Source organism: Cibotium barometz, chromosome 26, assembly GCF_041138505.1.
Source record: "Cibotium barometz isolate CiBa-2024 chromosome 26, ASM4113850v1, whole genome shotgun sequence".
NCBI classification, from domain to species: Eukaryota; Viridiplantae; Streptophyta; class Polypodiopsida; order Cyatheales; family Cibotiaceae; genus Cibotium; species Cibotium barometz.
Genome location: NC_141071.1, coordinates 53772037 through 53794682, shown reverse-complemented (window position 1 = coordinate 53794682; position 22646 = coordinate 53772037). Strand labels below are relative to the sequence as shown.

The window sequence follows — 22646 nt, the reverse complement described above, 5'->3', positions numbered from 1 at the left end:
GCACAAGATTATCATATGTGCAAATGTGCACAAAGTTATTTTGTGTAACAAGGCCCATTAGCAATTATATTTGGGCAAAGGTTTTTATGTGTACAAGCCTTAGGGATTTTGGTATGATTAAAAATATGTAACCCCAAAAGTGGGAAAAGCAAGCCCCATTTGTACGCTCATCTATTCTTAGCTCCTTGGGCTATTTTTATGAATAAAATTCTCTAAATACTCATGTCGTGGAAGTGGAGTTGCATGACATGGGGGGGAGGGGGAGATTGCACCCAATCTTGTCTTGATGGTGATGTTATTTTATTTCCTTTGCTTTGTGCTATGCTATGTTATTTGATTTCAATTTAATTCAAGTCTTTGTTTTTAATTTGGATATATTTTATGAGTTTTAAATTATTTTCTTCAAGAAGTATGAAAGGGTCCTGTGACATTGAATCATCTGCATCATCTCTTCCCTAGCTAAAATCGGGATTAAGAAGGGTGATGTCTCCTAAAGGCTGTACCACTGAAGCCATGATTGAGGCTTGCATTCGGCTAGGTTATGAGATTTCATGAGGACAGTCTTCTTTTGCATTAGAAGATAATAGATTTGAACAGGGCTTGAATACAATGATGTAAAATTTGATCTTATGTAAAGATGTAAAGCTGCTTGTTGATAATAAATAAATAAATAATATTGGTCCCAAAAAACATATATTTACAATGATGTAAAATATGATCTGATAATGTAAAGATGTAAAGCTGTTTTTTGATGATAAATAAATAAATAAATAAATAAATAATTAAATATATATATATTGGTCCCAACAAAAAATAACTATATAGTGTAGATTTGAGCAATTTGAGCAATTGTGTTTAGCTATATAGGAGCAATTAGCTCATGGAGCTCACGCAGACGTGGCCCGATACAAGCCGGGGAATGGGGCCTTGGCATTTTACTGGGCTTTTGAGAGGGTGGGACCCGTGCAATGGATTCTCGAATCTGCACCACCCACACACAGTGAGCGTGGCCTGCGATTCTGTCTTCACACAAACTCCGAGACAGAGACAGAGAGAGAGAGAGAGAGCGCGTTTTGGGTTTCTTGTTCTCCCTTCTGCTGCTGCTGCTGCTGCGCTGAGTCGCCCACCATCATACGCAGCGGGATTCGAATCCTCCCACAGGCCAGCAGTTGATGGCTTTCTCTCACCCCAGCTTGAGGTAACCACCCATCACTCGTTCTCTTTCCTTCCGAGTCTATCACATCAAATGAGGTAAGCTCTTGAAACCCATCAACCCCATCTGCGGTTTGTGCATCGGCCTCGTCATCCAGAAAACCTGGGTTCAAGTCCCATTCCCTCCAGTTCAGTGGTGTCATATGGATCGTATGTGGCCCTCTGTCTTGGTTTCAAAAGAAGCCATCTCTCCCATATCTCAACCGTACAAATTACCCGCCCCCTAACCAAGACATCATTTCTCCAAAGAAAGGCTTCCCGTTAGCCTTTCTCTTGTCCTGGGGGGTGGAGCAGCTTCTTCTGGACAACTCAGCATTCTGCAATTGATGTGACAGGCTGTGGTTTCTGCATCTTACACATCAGCAATCTGGTCATGCGGACGTGGCAAACATCAATAAGTATTCTGCCTAATAAGGCTGGCTGATTGTACAGCCTGGATTGCCCTTCACACGACCTTGGACCATGACGATGCCATCATATGGATCATATGTAGTACCCTTTCTTGGCCACGATTAAAAAAAAAATTCATCTCTACCGTCAATCTCAGAAAATGGCTTATAGATCTCCCATGTGCTGTACTGGTAAGATACTTCTCCTGTCCTTGGGTGGTGGACTATTGCTCTATTTCAATCACCAATTAGCTCCCCATATTGGAGAATAATCATCATGCTGCACATCCATGATAGGAGACCATGTGAAAAATCATGGTTTTAGTATCACTTTGTACGCTTAAATGCATTCCAATTTTAAGAAGGCATTGTCCTCACAAGCGCCCATTTCAACCCATTTTCTTTGGAGCTGCTTTCAGCATGGAAGTGCCTCACATCTGGCCATGAGGTTCTCAACCGAGAGGATAGTGGATGTATGATATGGTTCTGAGTTAGAGCTAGCTTCTTTCTCAGACTCTAGCGGATCTCAGCTGTCATGCAGCACAGTGTGAGGTTGTTTGGAGCTGTGACTTAATTACTGCATGTCTTCAATCAGGCATAGGAGGTCAGCTTCTATTCTACTAGTATACAACCTCCGTCTTAATAGCTCCAGATCAGCTCATTGAAACTCCCTTCATTGGTGCACACGGGTGTGGAGCTTTGTCATCTATTGTATCGCTTTACCAATATAGTATTCTTCTCTATCGTTGTTATTGTGTAATTTGAGTTTTAACGTTTTGTGTTGTGAAAGATCTTACTTCTTGTGAATGTTCTCTTACCTGGTATCAGAGCTCCGGTTTAGTACAAAACATCTTTGCTAATTGCTATCTTGGAGTCCCTTAGGAGAAATGGCATCTTTCGCAAGACCCCGCCCACCATCATTCACTGCTGATATGGGAAGCTTAATGGCACCAATTATTCTCTTTTAGAAGTTCAAGCTTAAGGCTATTATTTTCTCCTTTGAGCTCTGAGACACAAGGGATGCAAAAGGCAACCATGACCACTTGATGTCGACCTTGTCTAAGCTTGGAGACGAAGGGATGTGGATGCTCTCTGCATCACCATTACTAGCGTGGAAGATAGTGTATTGACTATGGTTTAGCATGTCTCCAGAGCTACAGAAGCATGGGCCATTGGGCTTTATTGGAGAGAGAGTTCGAGACCAAAAATCCCTCAAGGATTGAAAATCTTGAAAATTAGCTTCAACAAGAGAAGCTGAATGAAGGTGAAATGGTGGAGGTGTTTCTGTCGAGAAAGATCTATGACTAGATGGCTGTAATCGGCATGAATGTACGTTGTTACTCGCTCGTTGTGGTCTAAGGGTATTGCCACCTAAGTATGATAGTTTTGTTACATCTTTGAATGTTGGTGTTAGGCCTACTCCTCTCACATTTGAGGAGGTTGTCTGGTTACTTCAGGATGAGGAGATGCGGATGTAGAGTTGCAAATTGCAATGGTGGCGGATGTAGGGTAAGGATTCCAACTCTTCAAATTAGAAGGAAAAACTTAAATGTTTTTATTAAAACGAGAAAGAGCACAACGCCAAAAAATGGAGGAAAATGCAAGTAGATACCATGAATGGCAAGGAAGAATGCAGAAATAGAGCTATTTGTTGCCATTGAAGAAGTGTGTAGTGAGACAGCTAATGTTGCAGCACATGATGATTCTTGGATCATCGACACCGAGGCTTCTAGACACATGACCACTTGCAAGGATTGGTATTCTCCCTAAAGCCTATGGGGAGATAACATCATGGGGGTAGTGGGTATTGTTGCAAAGTGCCCCATCAAAGATTCATGTACTATTTCACTTATGTCTAAAGAAGGTTGCACAAAAAGTTTGTCAAATGTTCTTTGGGTTCCAAATATGAAGAGGAACCTCCTTTCTGTCTCAGCCATTATGGACCGTGACTTGTGGGCTTATTTTGACAAGAATGGTGCCATCATTCTTGATGGAGATGACAAGGTCATTGCAAAGAAACAACTTGTATGAGCTTTTGACATTGCAGTCATGTCCGATTTGGGTGGCAACAAACTTTGGCATGAGAGATATAGGCATCTTTGTATGTAGACTCTTTCAGAGATGCAAAAAGGTAAGCTAGTTAAGCTTTTTCCACCATTTTCTAATAGTCCAGATCCATGTGAAGCTTGCATGATGGGTTAGCAACACTTGAAACCCTTTCCACAAGACAAATTTAGGGCCAAGGCTCCTCTTCAATTCGTACACGTTGATCTCTTTGGAAAGTTGAGTACAATTGCACTTGGAGGTTTCATAATTTTCACATTGAAAGATGATTACAATAGAAAGATTTGGGTGTATTTTTTTAAGGAAAGTCTCAGGCGTTTGGAAAGCTTAAGGAGTGACTTGCGTTGGCTGAAATTGAGACATGCACAAAATTGAAGTAGTTTAGAACATACCAATGAGGAGATGAATTCTAGGATTTCTCTAAGGAAAGAGGTATCAGCGGCAGCTCACTATTGCTCAAACTTTGTATCAAAATGGTGTTACAGAGCGCAAGAATCATGCTATTGTGGAGAAAGCAAGGAGTATGCTTAATGCCAAGAATCTATTTGAATCTTTTTGGGCTGAGACAATTAACACAATTGTGTACATTCTTAACATGAGTGCAACAAAGGCCATCAAAGGGATGGCTTCATTATAGGCCTACTTGGGTAAGAAACCTTGAACTGCACACTTGAAAGTTTTTGGGTGTGAATGTTATGTACATGTTCCAGATGTTGAGAGGACCAAATCGGATGCGAAAAGCTAGAAAAGAATGTTCTTGGGTTACAACATGAAGTCAAAGGAATATTGGCTCTATGACGCTCATGCAAAGAAGATCATTGTAAGCCGTGATGTGGTATTCTAGGAACCACCACGTCGGGTGGAGGAAGAGTTTCCTTCTCTATCATGCAACAAGGAAATCACTTAAGCAACATAACCTCCACATCTAGCACGGACTTCCTTGCATTCTGGTGGAGGGCATTCCGTACCATTTACTATGGAGATGGATTTTGAAGATGAAGAACAAGAGCATAAAAAGTCAAGCATGGTACATGCAACTTTTGGATGAAGCAGAATCTTCGGCCATCAAGGATGCATCTCAAGATGTTTGCAGATCTAGAAAGTTAGAGAAGCAAAACATGGCTCGAGAGAATCTTGTGAATTTATTCTCATGACAGAGGTACTCAAGATTGAGGAGACTACCAGCTTTGTTAAAGTACAAGGGGAACCAAAATGGATGGCAGCCATGTAAGCAGAAAATGAATCCTGAAAAAGGACGCTTGGGACCTGAAATAGGTTCAACGATGCTTATTTTGTGAGTAATGGTCTCTTACGCAGCCCTTTGCAGCCCTTTGAATGCAAATTTATGTCTTTTGTGAGGGAAAGTATATGGTCATTATTCTCTATGTAGATTATCTCATCTTGACATGGGATTACCAGAAAACGATTTCATTAACATAGCATATGCTTAGTGTAGAGTTTGAGATGATAGATTTTCGGCATAGTCACATAGAAACGCGTTTCTGGGTTGAGAAACTCCGAAACCTCGAAACGGCCGAAATGCCAAAAACGCGTTTCAGAAACGGGGATTTGTTTTTGTTTCTAAAAGAAACATATTGTCTTTTTTAAAATTTTTGTCTAAGGGCTCTCTCTCTCTCTCTCTCTCTCTCTCTCTCTCTCTCTCTCTCTCTCTCTCCGCGCACGCGACCTGCAACCCAAACATCAAATGTCACATGGTTGTAACTTTGGTCTCATAGGTCACTTTGGCCTTTTGAAGACGTTAATATAACATTTCATTTCATTTCATTTCATTTCTTGCACGCAATCTGTAGTCATCTCTTCTTCTTCTTCTTCTTCTTCTTCTCCTCCTCCTTCTCCTTCTTCTCTCTCCGCCAATTTCTCACAAATTCCCCAATATTCCCAATTCCCTAAATTCTCATAAATCCCCAATTTCTCACAATTGCCCAATTTCTCACGAGTCACAATTCCACAACTTCCCAATTGCCCAATTGTGACCACAATTGCCTAAGCTTTTACCGCTAGCACTAGGTAGGCCTATAAATAATTCTACAAACTACAAGTTCTAAACCATTTTATTGTAACTATATAGAAAAAACTACGAAACCATTTTATTGTAACTATATAGAAAAAACTACGAAACCATTTTATTGTAACTATATAGAAAAAAAACTACAAGTTCTAAACCATTTTATTGTAACTATATAGAAAAAACTACGAAACCTCTGCGTTTCTTAGCCGAAAGATGAAATGTTTTGTCTCGAAACCTCAGAAACCTCGAAACGTCAAAAACCCCGAAACGTTTCTGGTGACTATGATCTTCGGCTTATGCATTATTGTTTGGGGATTGAGGTTTGGCAGAAGCGAGATAACATTTTCATCCCTCAATAGAAATATGCAGAGAGATTGATGGATTAATACTCCAAAATATCCTTTATGACATTAGGGAACAAGGGACTAAGATTCGTTATGCTTTTATCCATGTAAAAGCACTAGTAGTTGAGTTAAAAGTCACAGCCCATGAGTCATGGAGAGGTGGAGAGATTCTAGGCTTTATGGAGGAGGTTTAGGAGATGATGTAGGAGTTGCCCTCTAGATTCATGCCCATGAGGTTCTTCAGAGAATCAATGTACCTATGATGCCTATTTAAGATGCAACTCAGCTAATACAATGTGTGCAATGTGCATGATTATACTAATCACACCTATGCTTATGTTAATCCATGTCTTAATCTTTATAGCTTAAGTGTTCCTTTATGCTTCACCATGGTGCTTCTTGATCATTATGAACCACCATAATTACTTCATAGATACTTAAGGCATTTGGCATGATCGAATGCAAGACAGTTGGTACCCAATGGAGGTTGATCTGAAGCTGTCCATCAAAGACACTTCAGACCTTGTGGATGAGACCTTGTACAGGAAACTAGTTGGTTGTCTTATCTTCTTGTGCAACACTAGACCTGACATTAGTTTTGCTGTCGGCATTTTGAGCGGGGTATCCAACAGGTCTTTGGAGAATCATTGGAAAGTAGATATGCGTGAGTTATTTGAAGCTATCTGTCGAAGATACTTTAGACCTTGTGGATGAGACCTTATACAGGAAACTGGTTCGCAGTCTTATCTTCTTGTGTAATTGTAACATGATGAAGCTACGGGGGAGATCGGTAACTTCAATGCTCATAAATCAGCACACTTTTCACGACGGAATTAATGCACAAAACTGAATGAAGATGTGCAAAAAATAGAGAGAGAGAGGGAGAGAGGAGAGGACACAGTGTTGGGTCCCGAATACCCTCTGTAGGGCCCCCACCACGAATGGTGTATTTGCTTTATTAGAATGATGTAAATCTGAAAATAAAATCCAAGAAACTTGACCTTTCTTGGCTGAGATAACTCTGCCCTTGACCTGCAGTCCTTCACCCCTTTGCGTTAGCAAGCCCTTGGCTGTCCTGGCCCTTTAGTTGCTTTAGCTCTTGGTGAATTATGAGATAACACAATGGGTTGGGGCCTCAACTATTTATACTACCAATAAAAGGCAGTCGGCCAGCTATTATCCAGTCGGCTGGCAGAAATTCAGCCCACGACTGATAAATAGAAATAAATGCTGAATAAAATAAATAAAAGGCTGCACATCACTTCCTTGATGGCTGGGCACTAGGCGCTGGTTTTCTAACAGTTTTGGGCACTGTTTACAGGCTGTTTGGAGCCTGGTACTAGTTTGTATGGGCTGCACCATACTTGCCCTTACAGTCCCCTAGGGTTGGATAACAGTATTTCATGTGCAGGACAGTGCACACTTGACCTTGGACTCATGTGCAGGACAATGCACACCTACCCTCGGACGACTGGGATGGATCCTTGGCTGACTTGTCCTGGACTGGGCTCACATGGGACTAGTTTACGATCCCAGGTCCTGCACCTTCTGTACAGATATGTCTACGTGGCATCCAAGTGCGGGATGCACGTGACAGTAATACTAGACCAGACATTAGTTTTGCTATTGGTATTTTGAGCAGGTTATCCAACAAGCCCCGAGTGAATCATTGGAAAGTAGGTATGTGGGCATTGCGATACATCCAAGCTACTCAGGAGCACGACATCACCTATGTTGTGGGCAGGACCCTCAAAGGATTTTGTGACTTAGATTGGGCGGGTGATTCGGACACCAAGCGCTCGGTATAACATGGCATAGTTTTTCTCTTAGTTTGAGATGCATTTCTTGGGTTGGTAAGAAACAACCCAAAGTTGCATGCTTTGCATCATTTGAGGCATTGTGGTTGAGGAGGATTCAGAGGATATGGAGTGGTGAAGAAGAAGCCTACAACACTTAAATGTGACAACTAGATTGCATGGCCATTGCTCGGAATCTAGTGTTTCATGCTCGCACGAAACACATTGAGATTCGTTATCGCTTTGTGCGCGAGCTCATCATGTTCGGGGAGGTCGAGATGCTCTACTCCCTGATAATAGAGAACTGTGGAGACATCTTCGCAAAGGCTCTTAGCGGGGACTAGATGGAGCGGCATCTCCATTGACTCCGCATCGGATCACAGAGGTAGTTCACCTTCAGGTGGACATTAAGTGGGGGTATTGGTATTGCCTCGGCATCGGCTAGCTCATGTTTGTACGGCCCCCTCTATGAGTAGTGGCCATGGTTGAGCAGCCCAAGCGCCCAACATCCTTGCATTCACATACACATTCCTAGATCCATGAATGATTTAGATGTGCATGATAGTAGGATCGTCTCAATGCTACTGCATCATTAAAGAGAAACTTGGCTGACACCTATGATTATCTTGCTAGGTATCATCCATGCATGTGCACAGGATGCCATTCTTAGTGTCACGATTGTGACTAACTCTCTTAATCTCTCCCTAATTACTCCTTAATTCCTCATTGAGGAGTAATTACTCCTCATTAACTGTAAAGACACCTGTGAAGGGTCACACCCTTGCACATGGGTCACTATCAAAGGACATGTCTTCATTAAAGACACACCCCTAAGTCCAAAGGACATAACTATTGATTCAAGAGCCACACCCCTTCCTAGGTATGTGCCTCTTTAGTTGTACCCTTTCGGCCTCTATTTAAGAAAGGCCCCCGTCTCAATGCAATCACTCAGTCTTTTCCTGTAGTATTTGTCTTATGTTCATTAATTAAGTCTTAATCATGTTAATAAAGCTATAAAAGCCTTACAGTGGTATCAGAGCAAACTTTTTCCGCCCTGTGACATGCCCACACCCTAACCCTAACCCTAAAATCAGTTAGCTCAAACCCTAAAATTGGGTGTAGCAAGTGTTGAATGGAAGAGTAGGAGAGAATGCCCCATCAAATTCAGCCCCAAACTCCCAATTTTTGCTGATTAATTTTGGGCCAGCCATATGCAGGAAACTCTTGAATAAAGGCAAGACACGAAGCAACCCTTCAATCCGGAGGCTTACCTTGCAGCCGATACCCTTTCATGGACAGGCACCCCTCCTTTGAATTGGTGCATCCCTTCTTCGTGGATTTTCCTCTAGGTCAGCTGTCCGTTGACAAGCGCATGTCGACTTGTTGATTTTTTTAAATTAAAAATACCCAACACACATAATAACCCCACCCAAAGGTTATGACCCTTAGGCTTTAATTGCCATGTATACAGCCAAACACGGGCTCCTTCGAAATGGCGCCAACTGCCTCATGAATCGGTCCTCTTACGAATAGGCGCTTACGGCCCGTTTTCTTGCAGTTTTCAGCCGCCCTGCACATGGTTGGTTCAACGTGTGCCAGCCTGCTGCCGTCTCTCTTCATCGAACTCAGCCCTCTTCATCGTTTGCTGCTTGCTGTCTCCTCCTGTTGCTTGGACAGCCGCTTGTAGTTGCTGATTTCTGTTGGATTGCCGGCCACCATCTCCTCGGTGCTTCTTCTACAGCAACAAAATTCATTATGTCAACCTTCTTCAGGTGTGACTTTTCCATTTTCTTGGGCATTAAAATCTCACATAATGTGGAGTATTAGAATATCAGAAACCCGCCACTTCATTCTTTTGCGGGCTCTCCACTCATCCGGGGCCAATATCACTTTTTACAGGTTTAAGAGCACCTCCTAGATCACGTGGACACACATTACGCTCTTCTCTGACGGCTTATGGCAGAGGAAACCTATGAATTCAGTTATTTACAGGATACACCCTCACAGTCCATAGTGCCCTCTCCTACTCGTGGTTCTCCACCGGTCTTTGCCCGTGTTCCAGTGAGTGTGTCCCCCTCTTTACAGCCCACTCATTACCGTGTTCAGATAGCCACACCGACTCCTCACCTCAGAGAGTTCGATGTGGGCGCTATTCTTCTCGAGTGCAGCATCATTTTTCATGAATATTGCACCTATTCTAAGAACGTTTATCTAGCTTCGTTCACGGTGTGCCCTTCTACACTAGATTATACACCGTTGACTCCAGTAGCTGTCTCTACGCCCTGTACCTTCTTCTCCGGTAGCAGACTCTCGTGCGAGCCCAGTCCCAGAGGATCACTCTCATTATACTGGATGGTCCATAGCCACTTCACCAGCACGTAGCCTCTCCTCACGGGATTTACAGATGCCGCATCCTCCAACCGATGGTTCTTACTAGAGCCCAGTGGCGTCATCAGCAACAAACACCCCCAGAGCCTTGTCACCCTGTAGCCTCTACATTAGCATCTTCTCTCATGGCTGAACCAGTTGACACACTGGCTCCTCTAGAATGGCAGCAAGCTTTGCAACAACTTCAGCAGCAGTTCCAACAGCAACTCCAAGAGTCCATGGCATCCTTGGCTTCACAGATCCAACAGCTCCACACGGATCGCCACTCCTACATGAGTTTCGTACCAGCAGCAGATGTTTCAGCAACAGTACTAGCGGACGCAGACATCATTCCTTCCGAGGTAGAAGGCGACGACCTTAAAACTCTTTATCGTCTTTTACAATCCAGTAAAACAAAGAAATTGGAAATTAAACCCCTTGAATCTTATGGTGGTCAGCGCAATAAGCCCTTGAATCTTATGGCGGTCAGCGCAATAAGCGCATCTTAGACCAATGGCTCTACAAACTGTGGTTATACTCTGAAACCATGACCCATTTTGATTCCAAAAAGGTGATTTTTGCGGTATCCCTCCTCAAATACACTGCTTTATTATGGTGGCAACAACGATAGCACGCCGGAAAATCGGTTACAACTTCATCCTAAATTCGAGCAGTCCTCCGTAAGCAGTTCATACCTGCCAATGCGGATTTCCAAGCCCGTACTCTCTTACGCCATTTGGACCAAACTGGTTTCTTAGCCTCTTATATCTCCCAGTTCACCAACTTGATACTGGAGATTGACTCCTTGTCCCCAGTGGACGAACTCATGGCTTCGTTGAAGGTCTTAACCCCACACCGCGTGCTGATGTTCAGAAATATAGTCTCTTGTCGATCTGTAACATGCAGCGGAAGTATTCGTATTGGAGGATCCTGTCACACAAATGCTTACACCGTCTTCTGTATCCTGAGTTTCGCGAGTTTAGCAATCCACTTTAAGACTTCAAACTTTAAAGAGATATGAGAGAGAGAGAGATGAGAACCGTACACCGTATGGGGTCCCGAATTACCCACTGAAGGGTCCCCTATCCCGTTACCGAGATAGTATTTGCTTTATTATCTTTAAAGAGACTTATGGTGCCAAACGCAAGACCTTTGAAGACCAAGTGTTGGGCTGAACTGTACACTGCAGAAACACCAAAGATGTCCAATCTCGAGCCTATGCACTCTTCCCAATGGAACGAGGGAGGGATGCAAAGCTAGGGCTGAGAGAGGGGCTGTTTGGGACTGTTCTAGACTGAGTATGAATGCTGAAAACGAATATGAATGCTGCGTTTTACCTTCACCAAGTGGCTGGAGCAAAACGATGATAAGATGAATGCTGAAAACTGTATGGATGCAGAAAACGCAAGGTGGACTGAAGGCTGAATGCTGAACTGATGCGTTTTGCTGATGCAAGCTGGCTGAATGCTCATGTGTTGAGGCGCCTACTGCAGTAGGAGGAAAACGCTGAGAGGAGGAGACTGAAATCTGCAATCACTTTGCTCCTTGTGCTGAAGATGCTAAGCGCCTGAATGCTTCTTGGCTGAATATGATTGAATGAGAGAATGATTATGCAAGGACTCTATTTATATGGACACATGGAGCCAGTCGGTTGCTGGCTATTGAGCTGGCCGACTGCTCATGTCCAATCATAAATGCGTAAATGTGTATAAAATGCTGAAATGATGGGAAAAATACCAGAAAAATCCTAGTAAATATCCAGATAAATACTGGATGATATCTGGGGTTCCTGCAATGGTCTAGATGCTATGCATGAATGATGTGCAATATGCAGGATTCTTCCTAATGCAAACCCTAAGGTTTCTATTGACTGTATATGCATGAATGTGTCTCTTTAAGTGGGTTAAGGGACTTAGACTAACTGACTGACTTGCTATGGCTGAGAATGACCTACGTAGCTCGTGCCTGACTTATCCTGGACTGAGGATTACAATGGGGTCACGGCGTACGACGAACATCATCCTAAATGGAACTAATATTATTACAATGTTGCACTGATGATGATGAGCCAATTTGTCACCATGCACTACAGTGCAGAGTGCATGTGACACGATCTTGTCGATGCCATACGTTACACCGAGCGCGTTGCAAACATTAATTCTTGAAATTCGGCCTCTTTCGATCGAGCTAATACCTTTCAGAACGCCAATGGGGCTCGTATGAACCGAGATAGTCGAAGAGAATCTTTTGGCACTTCTACCTCCCAGCCTGATCCCCAATGGAATAATTCTCAACACCCTCGCCAATCAGAAGGATCATCCTCTTTTCAGTCCCGACGTCCTCAGTCCTTTCAACCACGCAGTTCGGATCGTGGATGGGATCAAGGACGTGACTAATCTTGCAATCGTCGTCCTTCCACTGTTCCTTCTGGACGGAATTAACAAAAGACAGGATTGTGCACAATTTGCAATGGACCTCATTGTTGGTTTGAGTGCCCCAAAAGACCAACCCATCGACAGAATTCTAATGCTGAACCCTCCACTTCCGAGGAGAAACCCCCAGTTTGCTGACAAAGGAAAACGTGTGGTTAATCACCATGCTATTGCACATGCTTCGGCGATCACCGCTACTGCCACAACTCAAGCTACCTCTTCACAGTTGCCCCAGTGGTCTACTCAGGTTTTGGTTCTTCAAGGTTCTATTTCCAGTCACCCTATTCATGTGCTCATTGACAGTGGGTGTTCTCATAACTTTGTGGGAACCACCTTGACCCAGAGATTGAAGATTCGGACTTCTCAAAGTGCTGTTATTTATGAAGTAGAGCTTGCCGATGGTTCCACATCCTTGTGTAACACCGTTGCCAAACACCTCTCCTTTCGATTTCAGCACTATCGTGACAAATTGGATTTCCAAGTTATGACTTTGGCACATTATGATATGATCCTTGGTCAAGAATGGTTGTATCAATATGATCCCCCGATCAGTTTCCGGAACCGTTCCATACAATTTACTCAAAATGATACGCTTGTGGCACTCGAAGGCATCAGAGAACAACCTTCTACATCAACCCTTTCAGCTCTTCAAGCGAAACGGTGGGTCTGCAAGAGTGGTTGTTCCTCAGCACTTTTATTGGTCTATTCAGCCAAAAATCCTCCCGAGGACATCGATACGAAGGTGATGTACCTCAAGCAACCTTTCTTTGCTCCATACTTGGATCTTTTCCCTCAGGAGCTTCTTGCGGTTCTCCCACCTCGACGAACAATCGACCATGCTATTGATCTCCTTCCTGGCAGTGCTCCACCTACTCATGCTCCATATCGAGTTTCTTTTACGGAATCTTAGGAGATACGACAACTTATTGAACCTTTGGAGAAAGGACATATTCGACCAAGCAAAAGCCCTTTTGGAGCTCCAGTACTTTTGGTAAAAAAGAAGGATAAGTCTAAGCGCCTTTGCATAGACCATCGTGCCCTTAATAAGTTGACTATCAAGAATAAGTATCCTCTTCCGCGCATTGATGAATTGTTTGATCAATTGCTCCATGCAAAGGTCTTCTCCAAAATTGATCTTGAGTCTGGATATCATCAGATTTGCATTCGCGAAGGTGATGAATATAAGACAGCTTCTCGCACAAAATATGGTCATTACGAGTACCTGGTCATGCCATTCGGGTTAACCAATGTCCCTGCAACATTTATGAGTCTAATGAATGATCTTTTTCGTCCTTTTCTGGACAAGTTCGTCATTATCTATCTTGACGACATCTTGGTGTTTAGTCGTAATATGGAAGAACACAAGGCACATCTTCAGATCGTCTTCTAGGTGCTGCGTGACAATGCTCTTTACATTAATCGAGGCAAAAGTGAATTCTTCAAAACATCCTTGGAGTATCTTGGACATGTTGTTTCAGCAGACGATATTTTTGTGGATCCGAAGAAAATACAGGTTATTGTCAATTGGCCAACTCCCACAAACATCCATGATGTTCGTTCTTTCTTAGGACTTGCCAACTTCTATCACACAAAGGTTCATTGATTTTTAGAAATAGCTGCTCCTCTCACATAACTTTTAAAGTCCGCTCCTGCATTCAAGTGGACTGAAGCTGCAACACAAGCTTTTGAAAATTTAAAAACAGCTTTGACAACCTGTCATGGCTATTCCTGACCCTACTCTCCCCTTTGATGTTTATAGGGATGCTTCTGATATTGCCACTAGTGCCGTCTTGATGCAACAAGGACGTGCTATTGCATTTAACAGTCATAAGCACTCTGCGATTCAAGTACAATACCGAGTATATGACAAGGAATTTTTGGCTATTGTTCATGCCTATCGTGCATGAAAACATTATCTCCTTGGTGTGGATTCAGTGGTGAAAACAGATCATCATTCCTTGAAATACATCTTCACGTAGCCAGTTATGAATGCTAGGCAAGCACGTTGGGCCGAACTCTTAGCCAATTTTCATATGACAATTGACTATGTTCCTGGTCTTACCAATGTGGGTGCGGATGCCCTCAGTCGTATGCCGCCAGCTTCGGTCTTGGCTATTTCTACAGTTGAAATGGATATACCTCAAAGTTTCAAGGACGGTTATTCAAAGGATCGTGATTTTGGAAATGCATTTCGAATTGTCAATTCTCAAAATGCAACTCCTTCTGAATTGAAGATTTATGGAGCATATACATTAGTGGATGGTTTATTATATTATCATGATTGTATTTGTGTACCTCATGATACTCATGTTCGAAGAGTCTTGGTGAAAGAACATCACGAGGTCACTTATGCTGCACATCCAGGCATCAACAAGACATATCGTCTTTTGACGGCTACATACTATTGGCCTCAAATGAAGCAAGATGTTATTAAGTTTGTCACAGCATATCTGTCGTGTCAACGTATGAAAGCTAGCAAACAAGTCTTCTTCAACCACTTCCAGTTCTTCCCAATGAACGCTGGGAAAGTATTAGTCTGGATTTTATCACTTCATTGCCACGTTCTTCTAAAGGCAATACATAGATTCTTGTGGTGGTTGACAGATTTTCTAAGATGGCACATTTCATTCCGTGCAAGAAAGCAGCCCAAGCTTCGGATATTGCAATACTGTTCATAAAGTATATCTTCAAACTTCATGGGTTGCCAAAATCTATAGTTTTTGATCGAGATTTTACAGGACATTTTTGGACTTCGATATTCAAGTCTCTTGGTACAAATTTACTCTTTAGCTCTACTTATCATCCATAGACAGATGGACAAACGGAATGAGTTAATCATATTCTGGAAGAAATGCTGCGTCATTATGTTTAGTCTCGATTAGCTTCATGGGAAGAATATTTACCTTTGGTGGAATTTGCTTATAATAATTCTTATCATTCAGCTATTGGAATGACACCTTTTCAAGCAGCTTATGGCCACACTCCCCTTGTTCCTACCAACTTTGTTCTTCAACATAAAGTGGCTTTAGCAGACCAACTCATTTAAGAAATGCAAGATATTGTGTTACAGATTAAGGATAAGATGGTCAGCGTCCAAGAGCAATATTAGCGCACAGCTAATAAGTATCGTCGTCACATTGAATTTCAAGAAGGAGACTTGGTATTATTATATATTGCCCCTCATTGATACAAGACAGTGAAATCAGTCTTTCCAAAGCTTCGCCCAAGATATTATGGTCCCTTTCATATTATTAAGAATAACTCATCTCTCAATTATAAGTTGGAATTACCACCTTCTTGTTGTAGAATTCATCCAACTTTCCATATTTCTTGGCTCAAGAAGTTTGTGGACGGTAATTTTCCAGTTTTAGATGTTTTGGATTATGTTCCAGAAATCGAAGATGAACACATACTCTTAATTCGAGAGACAATTCTTGATGTCAGACAGAAAGAAATGTCACGACCTTGTGTTTTTCTCTGGATAGTATGTAGGTGTGCATGGGAACATGGTGGATAGTGTGAATGGCATCAGTTTGGAGTTGAAAAGGAAACCCATGTGTGGACAACCCCAAGTGTGAAGGGGACAAAGAGATTTTAAAATTTAAAAAGGTCTTATAACCTTTGGTGGCCAAGAATTAAAGTTCAAAAGGTTTTATAACCTTGGGAGGCCCCTAGGCAATTTATAGAGGCTACTCTACTTTTTTTTTTTTGGGGGGGGGGGGGGGGGGGGCACACCTCTTTCTCTCTCATGCTTTTTGGGAGGCGCCAGCTGCAACTTCAGGCGTGTGCTTTTTCTGAAGGAGGGCTGGTGGGCTGAAGCGACAACATATGTTCTCTCTCTCTCTCTCTCTCTCCCTCTTTCGCTTGGCACACGGAGGACTGGACTGCTCATACACGTTGGCTTCCTCTTTTGCATAGAGGCGGCTATTGGACAGAGGAGCACACGTGGGCTGGTTCGCCTTTGCAAGGACAGCAGGCTCTGCAGGCTCTTGACAGGTTGCAGAAGGGAAGGTGTTAGGAACTTAGGTGGCTGCTGGACTGGCTGCAGGTGGACTGAACAGCTGCTGCAGGTACAGGTGTTAGCACGCCATGCTTTCTCTCTCTCTCTCTCTCTCTCTCTCTCGGCAAACGAGTGGCTGCAGGCAGCGCTGGACAGACAGTGCACGCTTCTCCACGCACGAGGGGAACTGTAGGCGGCTGCAGGAAGTGCACAGCTGTGTGGGTTTCTCTCTCTCCCCTACATACTTGTGGGGCAACAGCTTGGTGTTTGGTGGTGTTTGGTGGTTCCGAACACATGAACACAGACATCATGTTGATGGCGTTCAATTGATGGAACTTTCAGCTTCTCTTTGCTTTGGTTCAGGACTGTTTTGGAAAGGGTTTATGGACTGTTTCGTGGCAGTGCATGTGGCTACGAACATGAGCAATTCCGGGACTGTTTTGAGATCAGTTCGAGGACTGTTTATGGGCTGTTTTTGGTTGGCTGCAAATTCAGCTATGTGCTTGGGTTTCCGACTGCAAGTACAGGTCACTTGAATGTGTTTCTTGGCACGGGAGTGATGCAAGCTTGCATGGTTGCATGCTCATGGAGCAGATTGTTTTCTTCCTATTGGAAAGGAATAGAGGGACCTACAGTTATGGGCATCTGTATGTTTCCAGATGTTTCATGAGGGAACAAGTAACTAGATGTATGCCGTTGTTGGCATTGTTGTTGAATGGCGCTGTGAAAGGTTTCAAAGGGAAACAGGCATAGGGGTTTCAGGTGGAAACAGGTCGTAGGTTTCTCGAGGAAACATGTTTATGGTTCTCCAAGAGAAAGGTCACATGTAGGCAGAAGGTACAGGAATGGACACTTGTTTGGTACAGCCTTGCTACTAATTGGACATGGGACAAGGATTCCATGACAGAGATGGATAGTACCCTTGGAAGGTAGAGAGGGTTGGTACAGGTGTGTCGATTGTATAGTATGCTGTGCTGGGATGCGAGTTCTCTTTTGGGAGACAGTTTGGGAGTGTGTGTTGTGATGCAGAAGCACTGGATGTGTCAGGGTGTGATGCTGTTCATAGGGTGAGAGGCTATGGATGGTTGTGGCAGCCCTGATCATGGGAGAAAGCTTCTGTATGCAGACTCAATGTGTGGGAGTCTTTTGATGTGAACAATGGCTAGACTTGTTTGTGGATGCCGAGTGGATATGAAGCCATGATGCAGGGTCTTTGCAAGCTTCAGGAGTTTTACTGTGACGGCTGAGTTTCCAGCCTTATTGTAATCAAAGCTCTTATAATCAATTAAGAAATACCGCAAGGGGCGCCACTGCGTTCTGGGGCCAATTGGTGTCCGTGTACTGTTTGCAGGAGCACTCTAGCTCCCCCTGTTTGTTTTCCTTTTTCTAGGTCCTCAAAGGTGTTGAAGTGTTTTGTGTGCAAGTTTGTTTTTGCACCGCCCTTTGGTTTCGTCTAAAGCCCGAGGCCGGTTTACAAGAAACACGACATAAGCTCACTATAGAATTTTTGGTTAAATGGAGAGATCTTGATGATTCTGACTCTACTTGGCAAAGTTATGAAGACTTAAAGAAATATCCAAAACTTCTTCGTGAATTCTTTCATAGACAACCATCTCTTCTTAGCCGGAGTCTTATTTTAAGTGGGAGGGAATGTCACGATTGTGACTAACTCTCTTAATCTCTCCCTAATTACTCCTTAATCTCTCATTAACTGTAACGACACCTGTGAAGGGTCACACCCTTGCACATGGGTCACTATCAAAGGACATGTTTCATTAAAGACACACCCCTAAGTCCAAAGGACATAACTATTGATTCAAGAGCCACACCCCTTCCGAGGGATGTGCCTCTTCAGTTGTACCCTTTCGGCCTCTATTTAAGAAAGGCCCCTGTCTCAATGCAATCACTCAGTCTTTTCTTGCAGTATTTGTCTTATGTTCATTAATTAAGTCTTAATCATGTTAATAAAGCTATAAAAGCCTTACAGTGGTATCAGAGCAAACTTTTTCCGCCTTGTGACATGCCCACACCCTAACCCTAACCCTAAAATTAGTCAGCCCAAACCCTAAAATTGGGTGTAGCAAGTGTTGAATGGAAGAGTAGGAGAGAATGCCCCATCAAATTCAGCCCCAAACTCCCAATTTTTGCTGATTAATTTTGGGCCAGCCATATGGAAGAAACTCTTGAATAAAGGCAAGACACGAAGCAAGAAATATGGTTCCACGAATAAAGTTTTGTGCTGTGAAAGGTTCTACTTCTATTGTATCAATTCACTAATACATTATTCTTCTCTATCTTTGCTATTGTGTAATTTGACTTTTTAAGTGTAAAGTAGTTTTTTGGTACTATTGGAAGTCGTATACTTCAAATTAAAAGAGTCATCTTTCTGAAGTTGTAAGCATGTGTTGATTTGCATGCAGGGTTGTTGAAGTGAGACCAGAAGTTCATATGCAACTACAGCTCACTAATTACTGGGAGCAGCAGTTGTTACTATAGCTCAATCATCCCCTGATCACATGTGGTTCTTTGTGTCGTGGGTAAATGAAGTGCTGCCTGGCAATTATTTCTGTGGCCCAATTTAGACAATGCAGCAAACTATGCAGCTGTCACACAACCTGACACTGAGGTTGGCAAGTACACTGGCACAAGAGTCTTACCAATTCCAAGGGTTCACAGGACTGAGTAAAGAATACCATCTTTCTCTAAGAGGTGTTGGTTGTGGCAGCCACCTTCATGCCCAGATATTGGTGGCAGTGGATGCTGCCCATATCAAAGCATGGAGAGGTAGAAAAAGGTTGTGTCCTGGAGATAGTCCCCAATCATGTTGGAAAGATGATGAGGCCACTGTAAGCTCAAGAGATGGACATAACACTAGGGCATATCTGAAAGGTCAGGGTAGCAGTCAGCAGCAAACGTTGGATAAACCTTCTCCTCAGTGCTGCAGTGGGTTGAAAGAGGCAGCGCGCTATGCTTGTAATGATGCCAAGATTGTAAATGCCTGTGCCCGGGAGGGCTTTGTCTTACTTGCACGGTAGCTATCTTGATTCACACTTTGTTCTGCAGAAGTGTACACATGAGGGAATCAAGACTTTCTTATTCGGTGAAATTTTTTTGCTAGGGGATTTGAAAGGCTTGACAGACGAGCACGTCAGGACGTTGCCCTCTTGGGGTCAGGATTTTTGAAGCTTGATGGTAAATGTCTGGCCTATCAGAGCTCTGTGCTCTGGCTCTGGTTTGTACTCAGATTTTAAAAAGAATTTTATCACTTCTTATTAGTGTTTTACTTCATCATGAGGAAGGGCCGAAATGCGAGGTTTCTGGGCCATTTCAGGGATCTCAAGGTCTGAGACGTGTTTCATCCATTTTTGGCTGTGTATTGACATGCCATCCCTTGCAACAGTCTAAATACTCGCTTCTCTTTTGTTCTTTCTTCTCATTAATCTCCTTTTCCTCAGTGTTCCTTTACTTCTCTGTGTTTCTTTTCCCCTTCTTCGTCTCCCCCTCCCTCCCTCTTATTGTGCTTCTCCCTTGCTGATATGGTGTTCAGGCCCATCATAGATTCATTTTCCATGTCCATGACTGTGTCGCTTCTGTCCCATAAGTATGGTTTGAGCTTTTTGGAATCAGATGAAAAAGTCATCACCTTTGTGACTGTGAATCAAAGATGCTATACTGAAAGTATAACGTGGTGCTTGTTTTTACAACAATTTGTCTAATCCAGATTTGTGGCAGCTCGTGCTAGGAAAGATACAGTGAAACTAGATACTGATGCCCGCAAAAATGCTGCCCGCCTACAGAGCATTGCCGTGGTTAGTGTTTGCTATTTGCCATGAGTGAAAATTTATGAACGAGTTCATAAATTCAAGCTTTTCCTGGTTTGAATGTTTTTTTTTTGACTATGTACTTGGTGCTTTGTTTTTGCAGGGTCTGAAAGACGAAGCACAAACACAGTTGAAGACAGCAGCAGAGAAGCACTGGAGTGATGGGGCTCTAGATGTAATTGCTGCGTACTACATGATTGCTTTTGCGTTTGCTTTTGCCAAGTGTTAAGAGTTTTGTAAGTCCAGGGGAACCAATAATACTGTTGAGAGGCAATGGGTTGCTTGAGATATAACTAATAAGCTTCTGGTCTGGTAGGGTAAGTTGGATTGTTTTATATTTTTCCCTCAAGTTTACAAGACTTGATTTGGTATCTGCTCACCAGGCTGATTTACGACTAGCAGACTTGAGGGCTAAAAGACGTGCCATGGAAGATGCTTACATTGCATTGCAGGTACAATTTTGTTTTCTTGATTTGAGGGTGCTGTATTACAGAAGATGAATATTTTGAATGTTGTGTTCCGAGGGGCTGGACTATTATGTGTTTGATTTAAATATTTTGCAGGCCTATGGGCAATATGTGTGTGTGTGTGTGTGTCCGTGTGTGCATGCATGCGCTTGCATGCAACTGATTTTTCAATGGGTTTTTTTCCCCTTGAATTTGTAGCTTGTTAAGAGCATTCATAATGGAATGGTCAAAAGGGCTTACCAAAGGTAAAAATTCCATCTGAAGTTTTTTCTTTGTGAGTTCTATGGATTCGTATGACATCTCAGTTCTGAGGTGATGTGAATAGATTTTGCACTCTTCCAGGCAGAGTGAGCTTAAAAGATTTTCCACCCTCTCTCAAGAATCAATGATGCGGAGCGAAGATAAATCACAACAGCTTGAGCCTGCTGGTGGCAGTTTGATGTTTGAACGGCTAGCAACTCTTCAGGTTTTGTTGGAGTCTGCTTATCTGGTTATGGTCTTTGACATGACTAATTCTGCCAAACTTACTGGCTTCATGATTATGGGAAATGGCTGAAATGCCTGGTTTTGGGGCTATTTCTGGATTTAGGGGTTTTAGAGGTCTGGAACACTTTTGGTGCGTTCCTGGACACTACCTGCCGTTCCTGCAGCAAAATGCCCAATATTTTGCGGATATTAGCTTCTATTTATTCTTTCTTCTCACCAATCTCCCTTCATTTACGGTCTTATTTTCTTACATTGCCTTGTGTTTCTCCTCTTCCTCTTCTTCTCCATGCTTCCTCTTATTTTGCATCTTCCTTGCTGATGTGATGTTTCCCCATTTCAGTCCCCTCAAAAATGCTGATTCCATTTTCACCTCCATCCCTGTTTTCTGTTTCCCATAACTATGACTGGATTTGTGGAGTTTGTGGCTTCTTATCAGCAAGATTTCCATCTAAACAAAAGTGTAGCTGAGAGAAAAGTCTTTTGATTTTGAAGGATGCTTACTGGGATATAGCCTCAGCACTAGCGGAAGCAGACGGCATTGATTACAGTGATCCAGAGGAGGTACATGAGATCCTCAAGTTGCTGCCTTACTGCTATTTTCTCTTCATCACTTGTTAGTTGTGGTGGTGGGGTTGAATTTCTAAAAGAAGTCAAATTCATGGTGGTAGACTGATAGCTCTTTCTTCAAGAGAATGGCTTTAATTTCTCACTTCAATCCCTTTGTGCTGAATGGATCGTGTTGGTGTTTATTCTTTCCCTCCATCAGAGGAAATTTTCCTCCCTGGCTTTAAGGCCTGATGCTTTGTTAGCTGACGAACACCGCTAAAAAGTAATACAATTTTTAATTTGGAAATGGGGGTTTGAGTGGAAATTTTTGAACCAACAATCTGAATCACAATTCAATTCAAGGTTTCAAAGGTGATTCATAAGGGGGGTTGATTTGCTAGTATAATGATGTTTATGTGTGTCTAAAGCTCTGGTCTCTGATAGAGAGAGTTATATTAATTGTCTACGAAAGACCCAAATGGTCTATGAGACCAAAAAGTGTACAATGGTGTCCATGGAATCTCATCACCATGGAAAAAAAAAAAGAAAATCACAACAACAAACTGTATACAATGATGTTTGAGGAGACGGAGTGATGTTTATCCAATTGTGATCTAAAGCATCAACCTATGGAGCCTCTCAACGCTGAATAAGTCACTCCTGTGGTACTGGGAGTGGCCCGTTGAGGATATC

General features: G+C 42.8%; 1 protein-coding gene across 4 annotated transcripts in view; it reads left to right on the top strand.

Moving 5' to 3' along the window:
* The first annotated feature begins 978 nt into the window (after nt 1-978).
* The window catches only part of LOC147624096 (senescence-associated family protein), a 38755-nt gene continuing 17087 nt past the window's right edge, over nt 979-22646 (top strand). For 3 of the 4 annotated variants that reach the window (XM_086820753.1, XM_086820750.1, XM_086820751.1), the window contains exons 1-9: nt 979-1198; nt 19054-19664; nt 19752-19825; nt 20366-20442; nt 20558-20629; nt 20838-20906; nt 21120-21166; nt 21264-21387; nt 21900-21968. In XM_086820753.1, coding sequence (XP_086676879.1) covers nt 19219-19664; nt 19752-19825; nt 20366-20442; nt 20558-20629; nt 20838-20906; nt 21120-21166; nt 21264-21387; nt 21900-21968 — 978 coding nt within the window. In that variant the 5' untranslated portion in view covers nt 979-1198; nt 19054-19218. The remainder of the gene's footprint in view (nt 1199-19053; nt 19665-19751; nt 19826-20365; nt 20443-20557; nt 20630-20837; nt 20907-21119; nt 21167-21263; nt 21388-21899; nt 21969-22646) is intronic. The other variant, XM_086820752.1, reaches the window with a different exon arrangement.